Raw genomic sequence first — 19,590 nt, 5'->3', positions numbered from 1 at the left:
AGTCTTGTGTTTTGAAACAATGATTGTGTGAATTGAAGATGTGTGGCTGTAATGAAAATTGCAATGGAAGCATGAGATCTGGTTTTGAAAGTTGTGTTACAAGTTTGATCAGTTTGTATTTTTGTATTAAGATATTTGAACATGTACATTACTCACTTGAGAAAATAGTACCAAAGTGAATCATATTCATGTTCACAGGTTACTCTCTGTTCTTGTACTTTTTTTAGGTAACGGCTAATGCTAGGTTTTATAATCTCAATCTAAATGACTGTGAAAAGACAAAAGACATTTAAAGCTCTAGTAGCCCTGCTTGGCCTGGTGCAAAAAGGATGAGCACAATTCATTTTATAGGAAATTTAAAAATCATGGCTATCATGGCGTTAAAGTGATTTTAACAAAGTCATATCCGTTCCATAAGCTCGATCAGAGTTGATAAAGGTGTTTTGCCATAACAGGGCTTAAATAATGAGCTCAAAACACAATGCTACGTGCCGCTCTACTGCTGTCTAACATCTCTGTTTATGGGCTGTGATTAAGATTAAGCTGATGTACGTCAAATATAGCACTTTGATTAGGCTGCTGGCTGTGGCAATCAGTCACAGCACTGTCATAAAAATCAGTCAGATGGGACATGAGAAGACACGACCCAGAATGCATTCATCTGTGCACCTTACACAAATGCTTAAATCTGTACAAGACAAGGACCTGTTTTGGAAATATGATAAAAAGGTAGTTTGTATTGCTTTCTTTGAATTAGGCATTTGGTTTAGTTCGTCACATTCTGAAGTAGTGTGGCTTATAATGCTCTAAAATAAATAATCGTTTGTTCTTAAAATGAATCTTATCTAAAGTGATGCACATAGTCTAGAAAAAGAACAACAAAGGCACGGCTTTCTGTCATTATTGTGATTATTTGTAACATTCTGATGACAGAGAGGTTTGTCAATTAATGAAGGAATATATATATATATACAACCCGAATTCCGGAAAAGTTGGGACGTTTTTTAAATTTTAATAAAATGAAAACTAAAAGACTTTCAAATCACATGAGCCAATATTTTATTCACAATAGAACATAGATAACATAGCAAATGTTTAAACTGAGAAAGTTTACAATTTTATGCACAAAATGAGCTCATTTCAATTTTGATTTCTGCTACAGGTCTCAAAATAGTTGGGACGGGGCATGTTTACCATGGTGTAGCATCTCCTTTTCTTTTCAAAACAGTTTGAAGACGTCTGGGCATTGAGGCTATGAGTTGCTGGAGTTTTGCTGTTGGAATTTGGTCCCATTCTTGCCTTATATAGATTTCCAGCTGCTGAAGAGTTCGTGGTCGTCTTTGACGTATTTTTCGTTTAATGATGCGCCAAATGTTCTCTATAGGTGAAAGATCTGGACTGCAGGCAGGCCAGGTTAGCACCCGGACTCTTCTACGACGAAGCCATGCTGTTGTTATAGCTGCAGTATGTGGTTTGCATTGTCCTGCTGAAATAAACAAGGCCTTCCCTGAAATAGACGTTGTTTGGAGGGAAGCATATGTTGCTCTAAAACCTTTATATACCTTTCAGCATTCACAGAGCCTTCCAAAACATGCAAGCTGCCCATACCGTATGCACTTATGCACCCCCATACCATCAGAGATGCTGGCTTTTGAACTGAACGCTGATAACATGCTGGAAGGTCTCCCTCCTCTTTAGCCCGGAGGACACGGCGTCCGTGATTTCCAACAAGAATGTCAAATTTGGCCTCGTCTGACCATAAAACACTATTCCACTTTGAAATAGTCCATTTTAAATGAGCCTTGGCCCACAGGACACGACGGCGCTTCTGGACCATGTTCACATATGGCTTCCTTTTTGCATGAAAGAGCTTTAGTTGGCATCTGCTGATGGCACGGCGGATTGTGTTTACTGACAGTGGTTTCTGAAAGTATTCCTGGGCCCATTTAGTAATGTCATTGACACAATCATGCCGATGAGTGATGCAGTGTCGTCTGAGAGCCCGAAGACCACGGGCATCCAATAAAGGTCTCCGGCCTTGTCCCTTACGCACAGAGATTTCTCCAGTTTCTCTGAATCTTTTGATGATGTTATGCACTGTAGATGATGAGATTTGCAAAGCCTTTGCAATTTGACTTTGAGGAACATTGTTTTTAAAGTTTTCCAATTTTTTTACGCAGTCTTTCACAGATTGGAGAGCCTCTGCCCATCTTTACTTCTGAGAGACTCTGCTTCTCTAAGACAAAGCTTTTATAGCTAATCATGTTACAGACCTGATATCAATTAACTTAATTAATCACTAGATGTTCTCCCAGCTGAATCTTTTCAAAACTGCTTGCTTTTTTAGCCATTTGTTGCCCCCGTGCCAACTTTTTTGAGACCTGTAGCAGGCATTAAATTTTAAATGAGCTAATTAAGTGGATAAAAGTGTAAAATTTCTCAGTTTTAACATTTGCTACAATATCTATGTTCTATTGTGAATAAAATATTGGCTCATGTGATTTGAAATTCCTTTAGTTTTCATTTTATTAAAATTTAAAAAACGTCCCAACTTTTCCGGAATTCGGGTTGTATGTATGGCAAAAGGAAGAAAACAAAACCAGGTATTGACTGATCGTATTGTACAGTTATGGTCCAAACTTTGACTCACTGCTGCGCTCTACTGAGTGTAAGTGGAACTGCCAGACGTTCCCAAATTTATAAGAAAAAAATAAGTATTTACATAAAAGGACTATTACATTGTTATTGGTCCCCCCCCCCCCCCCCCAAAAAAAAATGCAAAGAAAACATTTATAAGGATTTTGTTTAGGAAAAGACTAAATCATTTTTATATATATATATATTTTTTTAACATAAACATTTTAATCAGCCTCAACAGATTTTTTTATATATATAAAATTAGAGCAGGTAATGAATTCACTAAATTGTCCAGTGTTAAAATGCATAGCTAAATGTAGATTAATGCACAAATGGTGTCAGATTCAAATAAAAAGTGAATTGCTTTTTTTGACCCATGACTGCAGACATTCTAAATGCTATGAAAATTTCACTACAGCTTGTACTACTAATGATCAATGAATGTCTGTTGATGATGGTGGTGAAGATGAAGTTCAAGAGGACTGCAGCTTCTCACAGATCCAGGGCAAGGACATAACGCAGGGCGCGTCATACCAGCTCTTTGTAGCCACACGGCTTAAAACATTTGTTTTTACAATGTAGCCACAGTCTTCATTCCTGTGATTGTTGGGCTCACCATCTTCCCAGAAACTAATGAAGGAAACACAAAGGTGATTCTAAGGGTGTTGAAAGGGTTAAATAGTCACACAGCCTGGTTTCCTTAAGATATATAGGCTTTTAACATGACAATGGCAAATCAAAGTAGTGCTAAAATACTTTTAATAATTTTGATCATGTCTTTTTTGAAGCTTTTAAAAGGGACATTGCATTTGGGAATTTTCTATTCCCTGTATAAGTCTGTTAATAATGTTATTGTTTCTTGCACCCGTAACTGTTATCATTTTATGACCATTTTCTACACTGATTAATTTGGTTCAGTGGGTAAAAAAAAAAATTTTTTTTTTTTTAATTCACTCCCTTTAAATAAATCACATTTTCTTGCTTTGTAGCCTTAAATGAAGATGGACACGGTTTTTATTTTATCTACCCAGCTCATCCAATTAAAAGATATACCGACATGTGAGAAAAAAATTCACAGAGTTGGAAAAAGGCTAAACCCTCTTGTGTAAGTATTTTGTTGAACCACCTTTTGCTTTAATTACAGTTTTTAGTCTGATGGGATTTGCCTGTCTCTGCTAACTTTGCACATCTAGACTTTGCAATATTTTCATGCTCTTCTTTGCATATTCTTTACTAACTTTTCAGTAGGGTTTAAGTTTTTCTCCTTCAGTCACTGTGTGTCAGTTGCTGTGTTTTGGGTCTTTGTCATGTTGGAAAGTAAACCTTCTTCCCATTAACAACTTTCCTGCATAGAGCAGCAGATTTTCCTCAAGAATCTGATGGTATTTTGCCACATCCATTTATCCTTCTACATTCTCAGAAAAAAAAAAGGTACAAAAGTTGTCACTGGGGCGGTACATTTTCAAAAGGCACACATTTGTACCTAAATAGTCCATATTGGTACCTTAAAGGTACATATTAGTACCAAAATTGTATATATTAGTACTTAAAAGGAACAAAAGTGTACCTTTTAAAAAAGGTACCACCCCAGTGACAGCTTTTGTAGTTTTTTTCTGAGACTGTGTCCTGACAAGTGTTCCAGTCCCTGCTGGAGAGAACCACCTCATAACAGGATATCACCGCCTCCATGTTTTACTGGAGGAATGCTGTTACTGGGATGGTGAGCTGGATTGGATTTCTGCCAGACATATCATTTGGTGTTCAATTTTGATCGTTTGCTTCAGTTGCACTTTCAAAAAGGACTGAAAAATGCTACAGGAAAGCCATTTTCATGCTGAGCTGATCAAAATGATCACAGCTGATCAGTTAAAAGTCAAATAGATTTGTGAGCCATTGAGACCTGACTGAGTTTACAAGTCATTTTTAGGAGGGATTGATTATTTTCCCAGCTCAGTGATTCTGCGTTTTCATTTTATTTCAGATAAATTAAAAAAAGCTGGATAAAACAAAAACTGTGCCCATCTTAATTTCAGCAAGGGTGATTTTTTTCTACACCTGCTGTAATGCATTGACCAGGCTTTCATAAGACCTTTATATGTACATGACCTCATAACAGCTTTGCATAAAATAAAATAAAAAAATGAGCACAAAAAAAGTTTCCTGTAAGATTTCCCCTGGAACAATTATATATGTAAATGGTAAAATATAAATTTCTTATTCCCAAGCAGTCACTACCATTAATGAACCTCAAATGACCATTAAACACTGAGCATATATAAATCATTTTGAGGATGTATATAAATAATAAGAATATTGCTTTATGCAAGATCCCTTTTTTTTTTTTTTATGATTATTTTTCGTAACAAAGAGGAAGAAATGACAGGAAGGATAAGATGATTCAGTGTATAATCACAGGACATTCACCCAAAATCGAGAAATGAAAAAATTTGATTCTGTAGTTTTAACTCCAAGTGAGATGCATCATAATTCTGAAATGCTTCCAATAATCTGTAGCGATCTGCATTCCAGCAAAATAGTTTTAACTTGTAAAGATATTAAATGTGATATTCTTACCCTTCAACCAGTTTAGTTCCATCCACCCAGTACCACTCGTCTTCTACTTTTTCATCACTTATGCCGAACCAGTAAGATTTCCAGTATCCACGGGGCAGCAGGTTCCATATGAACGTCTTCATCAGGTCAAAAGGTGAAATATCAATCAAATCAGTCAAAAACCTTATGAATCCATTTTAATGAATCATGTTTCAACTAAGATACCTTTCTCTTTTGCACATTCCCAACAGTTTGTGTTTTTTTTACACAACTATAGATACTATAGGCCATTTGATGTTCAGCAAATGCACATACACACTATGATATAAATACAAAAAAAAGAAGCGTCTTTACCTGTTCTTCAGCTGTGAGGATGATGGCCAGGTGTCCTCCTTCTTTTTTGCAGTACTCTTGACTGTCCGACCAGCTCCTTCCATACTCTGAGACGTAGTAACAGCTGCCGTTAAAGTGCTTCCAGTCTTCAAGACAGGGATTCTTCATTGGTACTGGAGTGGTTTGTGGCGCAGGGGTTGCCTCTAAAAAGACCAAACATTTTAACATCATGAAATGCAACAGATATTGTTTGTTGATAGCACAAATGCATGCACTTGCACCTCACTAACCAAGCTCGGCGATTGTTTTCTTCAACTGCATCCGTTCTTTCTCCAGTTCACTCTTTTCTCTCTTCACAGCCTGCAGTTCTTCAGTCAGAGCCGTTACATTAGCGCAGTCCTTCTGCATGTGTGATTCAGCAGCACTGAACGGGGAATCCTGATCGGATGAACGTGCCTTATCTAAAACACAAGAGAAGAAATGAAGGCAGATGTGGGTCAATGATAGGATAGAAAGAGAAACAGGATTTTAAGAAATAAAGATAGAAAGATTCTGTTTATAACATAAGTTTAAAACTACATACTAAATTTCTTAATTATTATAATTTATTAACTCAGAAATTGCTAGTAGATTTTACAGTTAATTACAAAGAAATGGCAAGGAACACATCAAATAAAATGTGACATTTTGAAGTAGAAAGACTGAAATAGAGAAGAAAAAACATATTTTAATGCAAGTAAACCCTTTTTTACGTTTTCAAGATAAATAGCAACTGAACAGTGTAGTTTTAACAATTTTGAAATGAATATTTTTTGCAAAGCATCAGTAATTTCATATGCATGGACATCGTAACTGAATATACTGAATCAAATCTTAACGAAATTTGAATTTCTGTCAACCAGAATTTAATAAAATCAAATGGAATCTGGAAATGTGTTTTAATATGCAGATCTACTTGTTAATAAAGACATTCACACCGAAGTCATGTAAGTGAGAAAGGAGCAGTACCCCTGTGAACATTTGTGAGCAGCAGGATCATGAGTAAGACGAGGCAGAAGGCAGTCAGGCAAGCTGTTGCCACCTTGAAAGGATCCTGGCAAAACTGCTTGCTTCGTTTATCTGGGTTCTGAAATACTGTGAAGAAACAAATAATCAACTGGTTTTATTTACTATGTAACAACTGTAAAAAAAACTGCAAAAGTCTAACAATGAACAATTTTACACAATGTTAAATGAATAAAGTAGGCTATGCTCACCTAACATTTTGTGACAAGATATATAGACTTTTCTATATGCTTTCTGGAATACATGTGGCACGTTTCAGTGAATCATTTACTGTATTTTGCCAGGTTAACTCAGACTGTGAGAGTATTGAATCAGTATATTTTCCAATAATGGTGGATGGTTGTCAAGCTGGAGTTTCTAGCGTAAAACTTTTTAATTTAACTGCAGCATCTGATGTTGAAGCATAAACTCTATTCATTTAATAACTGCTTGTTTTCTTTTCTTAAAAAAAGAAAGAAAAAAATAGCTTCTATAATCTTTAGTTTATCTGTTTTCTTTTTATTCATTATACTATTAACAATAGCAAAAAAGGCCTCTAACACTAGCTTACTCTGTTGCATTTCTATTCTATCTGTTTTCATTTTATTATATAATAAAAAAAAATAAAAATTAAAAAAAACTTGCTACATGTACTGCATGAAGCTAACTGAGACATGTTATAACACTTTTGTTGATTCTGACTGCTTCTATTGTCTTCATTTGTAAGTCGCTTTGGATAAAAGTGTCTGCAAAATTACTACATTTACTTTTATGTAACCATTAAAAAACACATACTGAATATCAGAGAGCATGTTTCTTTTCATGTCTAGGTGGTTAAAGTCTGGAAAAAACTAACAAACATGCTTTTGGAATGATGTGTGGCCAACAATTATATATCTGATCCAAATTAGTATGCAACCAAACATTTCTGATTTTTAGAAATTATACATTTATTAAATTTTTTTTTTAACTGAATCAGCAATAGCTTTTTTCAAAGCATTTGCCAACATATCTATAATTTATATGTATTTTACTATTTTTCTATATATTAGGGGTGGAACGGTTCAATTTTTCTTTTTTCTTTTTAGGTAGGTCGCTAACGTTGGTTTTTAGGTAAAGAAATTAAATAAAGTGGTGAAATGCAAAATAGCTTTGCATATTTGACTGTATAAATTCAAGATTAATCTTTATTAAAGTTACAAAAGCTATTCAATGAAGAGCAGTGAGTGATTTCTTTGTTGTTGTTTGGTTAACATTAAGAAAGTGCTGTCACTATTAAAGAATGCATTGATGCAGTGCGGCTATGTCTGCTATAGAATACTTACCAAGAGGGCATTTTGACATAATTTTTGTGTGGATTTGTCCATTTTAAAACAATACTTCACAGAGAGCTTAATATTTGCGCGCTTCGGATGAGCTTGCGCGTGCAGTGGGAAGATTCATGCGTGTGCTCATCCAAAGCACAAATATTAAGCTCTCTGTGAAGTATTGTTTTAAAATGGACAAATTCACACAAAAACGCGTCCTCTGGGTCTTAAATGTTTAAACTTGAAAATCTTAAATGTGTTTAACTTAAACATATTTACCCGGGTCATGATGGAATAAATGCTCATATTCTATGGGATTTAAATCCTGCCACGATTCAAAACTGAAAATAAAGGTCTGAAAGGTTGAAACTAAGTGTTCGAAAACTCTCAATGGCACACAAATCTATTTGACTTTTAACTGATCAGCTGTGATCAACATTTGCAAGATCGAAAAATAAGATTTGCAAGCTTGCAAAATGTAAAAAAAAAATACAAATATCTCTGCAAACGTTGTTTTTTAGATATCCTTCTTCAGAACTGCACCATTTTTTTTACGATGTTGCGCAAAGAATTTTTCAGAGTTTCAAATTTGTCAGTTTTCTCCCACTGTATTAGATTGTTTTCCAGGTTTGAAACCTTGTAAATAGTGATCTGAAAACTGGTGTGCGAATAGGTGAAAAAAAGTTTTGAAACTCTGAAAACTGAGGTTCGAAAGGGCGAAACCTATTACATTACATTACATTTGCACTCCTATTGCAGACAATTTTTTCAGAGCTGAGTTTACAACACCCACTTTGCGGAGATATGCCCACACAGTTGCGAGCTTGCGACTCACGTGATTTGTGGCAGCGTTGTCACGCAGCTCTGTTTTGAAACTCTGAAACTCAGACTGAGCGAAAATGAAGCTTCGCAACCTCGCAACTAAAAAAAAAGCCTGAAGGGAGGGCCTTCTGCTCTTGGCCAATGCTTTGCTGTCTGCTGACGTAGAGTCCAATCACAAGTCGTATTTACTGGAAAGGTGGGATTGACCGACTGCTCCGCCAATGACAAAAGCGCACAGGATACAGTGGATCCACAGATTTCTGACTACAAGGCGGTCCCGTCTAGCATGGCGTGCAGTCCGGTTCTAAAATAAGGTTACCGACTTGTCGCTGGAATTCACCGTACAATTGCCGGTATCCACTGAGTTTACCACTGATAGTCCGGCGGTGCATCAGCACACTCACCTCACGCAGCGAACGACTCACTTTCCTCAACTCAGTTTCTTTTTCGGGGGGCGGGGGGTTGGTCCTGTAGCTAATTTCACATAATGATTACAAATTTCAAAATCATAATTTTTAAAAAGGTTTTATTTAAAAATTTGCCTTATTAAATGAACTGTTATTTATAAGCTTTTTTCCTTCTGTGGCCTGAAATTGTTGAATTTTGGTAAATATTTAGCTAAATGTGGGTTTTTTTGTGTGTGCTGGTAGTAGGCTAGTGCTGGCACCTTGTCTGGTTTAGGCCTGTCATGGATAAATAATGATGACAATAAAACCGCCAGTAGGTGACAGCAAAACCATGGTTTAAGTATTTATTGAATCGTTCAAATCAAACTTTTCGTTCAAAACGGCTGATTCTATTAGAATGCACCACCGGCCTATCAGTGGTAAACTCAGTGGATACCGGCAATTGTACGGTGAATTCCAGTGACAAGTCGGTAACCTTATTTTAGAACCGGACCGCACGCCATGCTAGACGGGACCGCCTTGTAGCCAGAAATCTGTGCATCCTCTGTTTGCGTATCCTGTGCGCTTTTGTCATTAATGTAATGTAATAAGTTTCGCCCTTTCGAACCTCAGTTTTCAGAGTTTCAAAACTTTTTTTCACCTATTCGCACACCAGTTTTCAGATCACTATTTACAAGGTTTCAAATCTTCAAAACTATACACTGGGAGAACAGTGACAAATTCGAAACTCTGAAAAAATGATTGCACAACACCATTAAAAAGAGTGTTGCACTTCTGAAGAAGGAAAACTCAAAAACAAAATTATGTTTGAAGAGATAAAAATTTTTTTTACCACTTTGCAAGCCTGCAAAGCTGTTTTCAGAGTTTCAAAACTTTTTTTCACCTATTCGCACACCAGTTTTCAGATCAACATTTACAAGGTTTCAAACCTGGAAAACAATCTAATACAGTGGGAGAACACTGACAAATTTGAAACTCTGAAAAATTCTTTGCGCAACATCGTAAAAAAATGTTGCAGTTCTGAAGAAGGAAATCTCAAAAACAACAATGTTTGCAGAGATATTTTTATTTTATTTTTTACATTTTGCAAACTTGCAAATCTTATTTTTCGATCTTGCAAAACTTTTTTGTAAGATTTTGAGTTTTCGAACACTTAGTTTCAACCTTTCAGACCTTTATTTTCAGTTTTGAATCATGGCAGGATTTAAATCCCATAATATTCCAGCATAGGGCATTTGCACTGAACAAGAGTCTAAGTATATATATATATATTGTTTACTGCAAGGATTGGAGAGAGGATGGGTCTCGTTACACACAGTGCAACTGTAAACACTAGTCTAGAGTAGAGAGACAGCACATGCTGTGATTGTCATACCTGAATATCGCACCTCTGGACTGCTGCAGTCATCGTAAGGTTCGTCGATGAGATTTGCGTGTATTTCTTCTCTGTTTGCAGACATTGCTCACCTTTGCACACTTACACATGAAAGGCACTGGGGTATATCTGTCCGATGCAGTGCTTGCTCAACAGCAGGCGTGGTTTAAAACGATGTGAATTGAACGATGTGGATTGGTTGACATTTGTAGTTCTTTGTATCTTGACTTAATCCAGATGTTTGCTCAGTCAGAGAACATGTCACAACTCACAGTTTCCCGAAAGCGCTTTGAGCTGTGTAGTTTTCATTAAACCAGCAGCTTATGACTCACCCTTGATCTTTTCTCACGTTCATTCGTTGATAGCCACTTAGATAGGCCTATAGCTTCAGATTTGATGAGATTTTTTTTTTTTTTTTTACATTCTGAAAGTTCTGTTTATGTGTAAAATGGGGGACAATGCCCCCTTTAAAGGCATGGTTCAGCCAAAATACAAATTCTGTCAACATTTGCTGTGAAACACATGGTGGTAAACAATCGTTACCATTCGGTAAAAATGCTATGGAATGGGACCCGGAATTGTTTGATTAGCAGTAGCCTAAGGTTGCCAACCGTTCAGTAGGCTAGGCAGTATAGGGCATCAAAGATTCCGTTTGAAAGCCATTCGGAATGCAGTTTGTCCCGTATTCGCAGGCTTATGAAGTATGACCACCTTTAACCATACGAATAAAAACTCTTAACGGAGTATAACAGTTTCCGCGAGAACCGTTCAAGGAAGGCTTTAAGACCGAGGAGAATCTCCTGCCGGCTCTTGAGCGGGACTCGCACTTGGGGTCATTTTTGGCAAATCAGTTTTGGTGAATGCAAACTGAATATTGTTCACGAGTCCAACATCTAGCCACGCAAGAAAACATGAGGGAAGAAGTGATCAAAAAGCAAGTCGTCTTAGTCGTTAGTTAATGTCGTTAAACAGAGGGGGAAGAAGAATCAGAATGAGCTTTATAACAATTCTTAAACAACCATTAATAATTCTCAACCTTGGACCTAGATCCTTATTAAAACATAAAATGACAAAAAATATATATATATTATTTATTCATACTGTAGCCTATGTTGCAACAAGTGCATTGTTTAAAAAATGCTTTATTGACAGACGTTTCATTCAGTATTTTTTGTTGTTGTTGTTGTTTCATATTATGCCATATGCGTGTATCTGTATCTTTTAAAGGGGTCATATGATGCGAATTCAAATTTTCCTTTCTCTTTGAAGTGTTAAGCTCTTGATGCATCAATAAGATCTGTAAAGTTGCAAAAACTAAAGTATAAAATCTACAGATTCGATCTACAGATATTCTTTATAAAAATTAAGTCAACCACACCCTCCTAAAATGGCTTGTTGTAACATGCTCTCACACAGGTCCGGTTTGGCTAATCGGGAGCACCGGTGGGCCGGTCTGTTTTTGGGCCACGAGGACCTGACTGCCTGCACTCACAGAAGCACTAGTGGTGTAGTCCTAAAGAAAAAAGTTGTTTACTGTAGTATATGCATTGAGTGGTTCTGTCCACTACAATTTACCGCAGGAACAGACGTCACCTCAGGCCTGACAGGTCAATCAAATGTGACTCACAACCTGACTGTTCCATGGACACTGACAATGACTTGAGCAATGACTCTGTCCCAAATTTTGCTCCAACTGAGCCTCCTAAAGATGTGAAAAGGAATGTGCAACATCCGGAATACACGAGAGCCGGACGTATCGTCAGACAACCTGCACGGTTTAAGGATTATGTGCTTACTTAAGTATGCTAGATTAGTGTTACTATTGCTTGTTCATAGCAAATGTTTATTTATACACTGGTGATATTATCAGCATACTTTCCTTGCTTTATGTCTGATTAATATTTTGTTAATAGCTTAAGAAGGGGGATGTGGTGTATGCAGTGAGTGGTTCTGTCAAGTAAGTATGCCCCCATACAATTCGTGTAGTTGGTATGACCCACTGTTGTATAACTTCCATAGTTGTATGGCTGGTAGCCAACGTTCTGAATAGAGTGTGAACAAACTTGCTAGTAAAGAAGCTCAGCGTGATAACTCCTGTGTGTACTTGTCTTAATGCCAATTAAGGCTTAACAGAGACCACAACATTTACTATTACCCGGAGGTAAGAAGTGGATTATCCTTCATCTGAAACGTTTGTCTTTTCATCCTGAAATGCAAGTCAAATGTTGGATCACAGTAATTAGGAACCAGTTTCCCCAAATCCTTTCACTCGATTGGGATGTTCTCTTTTATTCTGGATGGGAAGGGCAGGGACTGTAACATTGAGTGTATTTTGCAGTATTAAACATATTTATACCGATTTAATTAGGCTCCAAAAATTCTTCAATGGCCTTCTCAGCTGCCATAGATGCAACTCTTGCGTCATCACAACAGGGTGTTCAATGCACCACCGTTTCTGTTTCAAAAACTATTTGCACCATTTTGTTGTGGCTGAACGCAGCCCTGAGTGCCACTGTCCTGCAGAGTTTAGCTCTAATCAAACACACCTGAACAAGCTAATCAAGGTCATCAGGGTTGAGACCTATACTTGTCAGGATTACTGAGGCTACAGACAAGTGAGGTTTTTATTTCAGGGTTGGAGCTAAACACTTCAGGACATTGGCACTCCATGGCCAACATTGCCTACCTCTGGCCTACATAAAGTGTGCAAAGAGAGCTCACTAAAAACCTGTCACTTGTCTTAGTTGATCGCAATCTCACAAAGTTCCGTTAAAATCAATGAATCCCTCTGTACTGCACAATTAATCTTTTATTTACATCATTATAATAAGATGGATCTCGAGCTTGCAGAACTGAGAACTGGACAAAAACTCTGGGGTTTTAAGCGTTGAATAGGTTCTAACTTTAACTGCTCTGACTGTGGTCATTGCATTCAGTAAATCAACAGATATGTATGCGATTGCTACTTTGCTGAATGCTGTAAAAATGTAAATAGAAACCAGTTATGCTCTCCGTAGAGCAAACACAAATGCGCACTATACAGCTTTGACTATAATCTCCTTAAAACCAGGCCTGAACTAAGGGCAGGGCCGGATTTGGACACAATTTCAGGCTGAGAGATCTCACACTCATCCAGGCCATCCTATACACCCACAACAAATTCTTAAAAAAAACAGGCTATTATTTGTATGGCCATCACAATTGTCTAAACCCTTAGGCTGGAGCCGTGCAAAATAATAAAAGGTTCTTGAATGGCACTTTCACTTCCACTTTCCTTTTCTTTATTTCCCCCAATAGCTCTGTCCAACCCTTGCGTATAATATGTATGCATATGTGTTTTTTTTCTTGTACCTGTCACCTATTGACCAGTATACTGTTATGAACAGAACTGTGTCCACCTAGTTGCAAAAAACATTGTACGGTAATTTGTTTGCACAGAATGTTATTTATCTTAAAATTACTTAAGTAACCACAATTTTACAAACCTATATTTAATATAAATATATTAAAAACATTTGTATTTAAAGTGAATATTTAAATTAGTAATATTTAATATTTAAATAAGTACAATAACTTTATTGAAAAATGCATTACATATTTTTGTGTTGCTGTCTGCTCTCCCTCCCTACCTTTACTATAAATCCATGTGAATATCCTACTGCTAAATATAGCCTATTAATGTAACTTTACAGTAAATGGTGTGCTTTAGCGAACAGTATTCTGACTTATATTTGGGGATCCGTGTCAGTAATTGTTGGACAGTTTGGTGTCTCTCTTATACACACAAAGAATTAATCAATAAAATAGCAAAAAAGAGGAAAGCTGGTCAAATGCGAGTAATTGACATTCACGCACTCTCTTCTGCTCTCTCTCTCTTTTCAGTGACTGCATACGGCTCAGTCCTCCGTTGAATTTATGTAACGGAGGCTCGGACTGTTAGTAAAAACATTCAAAAGCAGTGGTTTCATATTGGGCTTGTTTTTTCGATTCTAACCAGAGAATGTCTCCACTCAAATCCGTGCACTCACTCACTACCATATTAAATATTTCATATACTTTTGAAACTCCAGTTTAGTTGATCCGGATAAGCACTCGTCTTCACAGTTGTATACACTATGGCTTTCTTCTTTCATGAGGGTGTTTGGCACCAAGGCATCTTTGACACACACGTCTTTATATATATATAAATTATAATATAATTTTTAATTCAACTGGAATTTTATCAGCAGAAGCAGGAAAGAAAAAATAAAAAAGTGAGTATTTGTTTCATAGGCCAAACCTAAGAAAATTTTAATATTAGGTTTCAGTTTTGCCAACAGAATGAAAGCATATTAACAAAGAATGCATGATTTGATGCTTAAATGGCACTTATTTTGCCCTTTATAGGTCCTGCATGTAACTTTTTTTTGCTTGGTGAATTTTGTAGTGGTTTCATTTCATTCCATATTTTTCAGATGATACTTATCAAAATAGGATTTTCCTGTCACTGATTTAATCCTGGTACTTTTAATCACTCAGATGTCTACATCTTTGTGTTAAGCATTGGGCGTGTTACTACTGGTGTAATTACTTGACCTTTAGTTGAATTAACGGTTAGAAAATCATGTGCTGAGGTGATTGTTGTCTTGAAGGTCACATTTTTACCTGGCTCAATGAGGTAAAGAGAAATCTAGATTAAAACACCTGTATTAATTCTTGCCATTATCATGGTTTAATTTTTTTTCCCCAAATATATTGATTCAACTTGCACCTTGAATACATGTGAGTACATAACAACCGGTTTTCTTTTCACATGACAACATGTTTTTGTTATGCAACACTGACTCTGATTTGACAGACATTTTTTAAATAAGAAATAAATTGATGAATTAAAACTGCTTTTAAAAAATAGGAAGAAAAAAATAAATAAAATGGTGCCAAACTTCCAAACTCCCAAATTACTGTCAACACTTCTTTTTTTTAGTATATTAGAATTGTTTTTAAATTCAAAAATGAAAACGCACAGAACAATGGAAAGGCCTAAACCAGTGGTTCATTGCCAGTTCATTCTAGGGCTGTGCGATTAATAGAAATCGTTATAAAATCACGATTTGAGCGTGTGCGATTTCTAAATTTATAGCACGATTTCCATGGCCCTTTTTTTCGAGCCCATGTTAAGGGATCAGAGCGTTCACACTGCATGCGGTAAAAGGCTAGAAATAAAAACGTGCGAAAATAATTAATATCTAGCACATGAACATAGAGAGAGTTGATAGTGCACATGACGCAGTTTGAGTGAGAAGAGAGACACGTTTTAAGTGCGCACAGTCTCTCCGGGCGAGAACAGCCTGTATCTGAGCAAGCACTGGTTTTGTGACAGAGCAAAGGAAATTTGCGTGGGAGCGGAGAGATTCGCGCTCGTGCATTATTTTAATGTGCTTTCGCATTACATTAATGCGCTCTCGCTGCTGCTTCTGCACCGTATACTCATACTGTATACTCACTGCAAACGGAGTACGTGTGAACCTGTATAATGTATAACAAATCTATTTCAACACAAGACACCGCTACAATTAATGAGCTCTATGAACAATGCATGGCAAAAAAAGAAAGTCCCTGGACACGGGATTTATTTTATTATTTTTTTGCCATAAGTCTAGAAATTGTGTTACACCTTTACTATAGTGATTATTTTGGAGTTACAACTTTTTGATAAAGCTCTAATTGGTTTTCCTTTGGAAATATGTTTCAAATTCATCCTGAATGCATTTATGACTGTAAAGCATATCTGTGTGTGTCAAAATTGTGATTAAAATCGAAATAGCAAAACTGATCAAAGAAATCGAACTTTTCTCCATATCGCACATCCAGTTCATTCAATAAATAGTTTATTAACCCAACAATAGCGGGGTCAGTTAATTTATTTGCAGAGGGCCACGCAAACATATGTGTTTGGTTGTGTGGGCCGCGAGGTGAAAAAGGTTGGCAACCACTGGCCTAAACCATAGATCGACTCCCCGATAACGCCATTCGTTTTGTCGCTGAGAAGCGAACTGCCCTCGGAGCTGCAGAGGCGGATCTACGAGGTTCTTAACCATAGGACCGGGACCCACGCTTGGGCCGTGAGCACCACCTGGAGTGCCGCAAAAAACGTTGTTTTTCACCTGTGGGTCGCGGGACCAAACAAGTTATCAATTGAAGACACCAGAATGACCACTGTTATCCATGAGTCAGTTACAATACACCATCCCACCACTAGTGGCATTAATGCCTCAGTTGTTTAACAAACGCTAATAAGCAGAAGAAGACACTCAGTCAACCGTAGCCTGAAGCAAAAGTTACGCCTGTTTCACCCATAGGTTTAATCCCTGATTTCCACTGCACACTGTGGCGCGTTACGGCTCCGACACGGTTACCGGAGCTGATCGCGGTCACTCTAATCTATGCTTGTGTTAACACCTGACGTTCTGCGGCACTTTTCAAAAGCGTCCCAGAAGTAGCTCTCCGCGCCTAGTCTATTTCTGACGCACCCCGCGTCCAGACCGCACAGCATAGAGGTACAAAAAATTTGCATTTCAAAATAAACACCCTGTGCAGACTCCCAATTGTATTTCACATTACCATGGGCGGATCTACAGGGGGGCAAGGGGGGGCAGGTGCCCCCCCACTCTAGAGCCTTGCCCCCCCAGCTGCCCCCCTAACTTTAATGATCCAAAAACTGTACTTACAAAAACAACCCACCACTATGTCCAATACATTTACCAAATATGAACAATTTAATTTTTAATTTTAAATGTGTTATTCGCCCTTCCCCCCTACCCCTCAAATTGATTCAAACGTGCAGAGCCTGGCTCATACACACAGCGAGTCTGCTTCGGTGCGGTGGCCCTGCAACCAGAGACAGAGCTGCCCCGGACAGATCCTCTGAAGGTGAAGTGAGTTTCTCCAGGTGTAGTTTAAACACACGTTTAACTTAAAGTTACATTTGTAATGAATGTATTGTATGCTAAAGACGATTCAGCATCAGCAAAAACAGCGAGTCTATTACGTTAGGCAAAATCAGCGGTCAAATCGCTCCCTCGTGATTTGTAAGAGCACTCTTCTCTTTGATTAGCCTGATTTTGATTTTAGTAAAGACAAGAACAGCTTAATAAAAAATATAAAATATTGAGGGGCAGCGCTAGGGCTGGGCTAATGGGGCTTAAGCCCCGAAAGTTTTTAGTAAAGCCCCGAATATTTTGTTAAATTGTCTTTCTCACAGAGCAAAACAATTCATCAGAAAAACAAATGTGAATAAGATTACAGCGGCCGCGATTAACTAATCATGAACAGTGCATATTACATTTTTATTTATATTTTTCCCTTTGCATTAAAGATACTTTTGACGTGCTTTTGCAACGTTGAGCATTGTAGCCAATCACAGACATGTCTGTTGATCACATCGGCCAATCAGAGTCATTTAAATGAATCGCTGTGCTGAAGATGTGTTTTGCGCGAGCTCACCGAGTTCACGTTCGCAAACCTGTCATTATTCCCTGTCCTGCTCCAGCGCCGCTTCCCTGTCCAGCACCCTGGCCAGCGCCGCTTCCCTGTCCTGCTCCTGCGCCGCTTCCCTGTCCTGCTCCTGCGCCGCTTCCCTGTCCTGCTCCTGCGCCGCTTCCCTGTCCTGCACCCTGGCCAAAGCGGCTTGCCTGTCCTGCTCCAGCGCCGCTTCCCTGTCTGCGCCCTGGCCAGCGCCGATTCCCTGTCCTGCGCCCTTCCCTGTAAGCGGCGCTGGTGCAGGACAGGGAAGCGGCGCTGGCCAGGGCGCTGGACAGGGAAGCGGCTTTGGCCAGGGTGCAGGACAGGGAAGCGGAGCTGGTGCAGGACAGGGAAGCGGCTTTGGCCAGGGTGCAGGACAGGGAAGCGGCTTTGGCCAGGGTGCAGGACAGGGAAGCGGCTTTGGCCAGGGCGCTGGACAGGGAAGCGGCTTTGGCCAGGGTGCAGGACAGGGAAGCGGCTTTGGCCAGGGCGCAGGACAGGGAAGCGGCTTTGGCCAGGGCGCAGGACAGGGAAGCGGCGCTGGCCAGGGAAGCGGCTTTGGCCAGGGCGCTGGCCAGGGAAGCGGCTTTGGCCAGGGCGCTGGACAGGGAAGCGGCTTTGGCCAGGGTGCTGGGACAGGGAAGCGGCGCTGGAGCAGGACAGGGAAGCGGCGCTGGAGCAGGACAGGGAAGCGGCTTTGGCCAGGGTGCAGGACAGGGAAGCGGAGCTGGTGCAGGACAGGGAAGCGGCTTTGGCCAGGGTGCAGGACAGGGAAGCGGTGCTGGCGCTGGACAGGGTAGCGGCGCTGGAGCAGGACAGGGAAGCGGCTTTGGCCAGGGCGCAGGACAGGGAAGCGGCTTTGGCCAGGGCGCAGGACAGGGAAGCGGCTTTGGCCAGGGCGCAGGACAGGGAAGTGGCGCTGGACAGGGAAGCGGCTTTGGCCAGGGCGCAGGACAGGGAAGCGGCTTTGGCCAGGGCGCAGGACAGGGAAGCGGCTTTGGCCAGGGCGCAGGACAGGGAAGCGGCGCTGGTGCTGGACAGGGAAGCGGCTTTGGCCAGGGCGCAGGACAGGGAAGCGGCGCTGGAAAAGGACAGGGAAGCGGCTTTGGCCAGGTAGCAGGACAGGGAAGCGGCTTTGGCCAGGGTGCTGGACAGGGAAGCGGCGCTGGTGCTGGACAGGGAAGCGGCTTTGGCCAGGGCGCAGGACAGGGAAGCGGCGCTGGACAGGGAAGCGGCTTTGGCCAGGGCGCAGGACAGGGAAGCGGCTTTGGCCAGGGCGCAGGACAGGGAAGCGGCGCTGGAGCAGGACAGGGAAGCGGCTTTGGCCAGGGAGCAGGACAGGGAAGCGGCTTTGGCCAGGGTGCTGGACAGGGAAGCGGCGCTGGTGCTGGACAGGGAAGCGGCTTTGGCCAGGGCGCAGGACAGGGAAGCGGCGCTGGAGCAGGACAGGGAAGCGGCTTTGGCCAGGGCGCAGGACAGGGAAGCGGCTTTGGCCAGGGCGCAGGACAGGGAAGCGGCTTTGGCCAGGACGCAGGACAGGGAAGCGGCTTTGGCCAGGGCGCAGGACAGGGAAGCGGCTTTGGCCAGGGCGCAGGACAGGGAAGCGGCTTTG

At 39.9% G+C, this 19,590-nt stretch overlaps 1 protein-coding gene across 1 annotated transcript; it reads right to left on the bottom strand.

Moving 5' to 3' along the window:
• Positions 1–2,989: 2,989 nt before the first annotated feature.
• On the bottom strand, positions 2,990–10,643 carry LOC132104626 (CD209 antigen-like protein C). The gene is made up of 6 exons (XM_059510188.1): positions 10,479–10,643; positions 6,532–6,657; positions 5,814–5,984; positions 5,545–5,726; positions 5,212–5,327; positions 2,990–3,267 (listed from the first exon to the last, which is right to left on the bottom strand). Exons 1-6 carry the CDS (start codon positions 10,561–10,563, stop codon positions 3,111–3,113), a joined length of 837 nt encoding a protein of 278 aa, XP_059366171.1. The 5' UTR covers positions 10,564–10,643; the 3' UTR covers positions 2,990–3,110.
• Positions 10,644–19,590: the final 8,947 nt, after the last annotated feature.

The sequence above is a fragment of the Carassius carassius genome, chromosome 25 (genome assembly GCF_963082965.1).
Source record: "Carassius carassius chromosome 25, fCarCar2.1, whole genome shotgun sequence".
In the NCBI taxonomy this organism is placed as follows: domain Eukaryota; kingdom Metazoa; phylum Chordata; class Actinopteri; order Cypriniformes; family Cyprinidae; genus Carassius; species Carassius carassius.
The sequence above is the reverse complement of the archived record's forward strand: the minus strand, read 5'-3'. Positions and strand labels throughout refer to the sequence as shown.

What these genes read in the sequence shown, in the direction of transcription:
- LOC132104626 (XM_059510188.1), bottom strand. Translation starts at nt 10,563, where the DNA reads ATGTCTGCAAACAGAGAAGAAATACACGCAAATCTCATCGACGAACCT. An exon ending in GCTCACAAATGTTCACAGGG is followed by an intron (nt 5,985 to 6,531) that starts GTACTGCTCCTT and finishes CTTGTGTTTTAG; the next exon opens with ATAAGGCACGTTCATCCGAT. An exon ending in TCCTCACAGCTGAAGAACAG is followed by an intron (nt 5,328 to 5,544) that starts GTAAAGACGCTT and finishes GACCTGATGAAG; the next exon opens with ACGTTCATATGGAACCTGCT.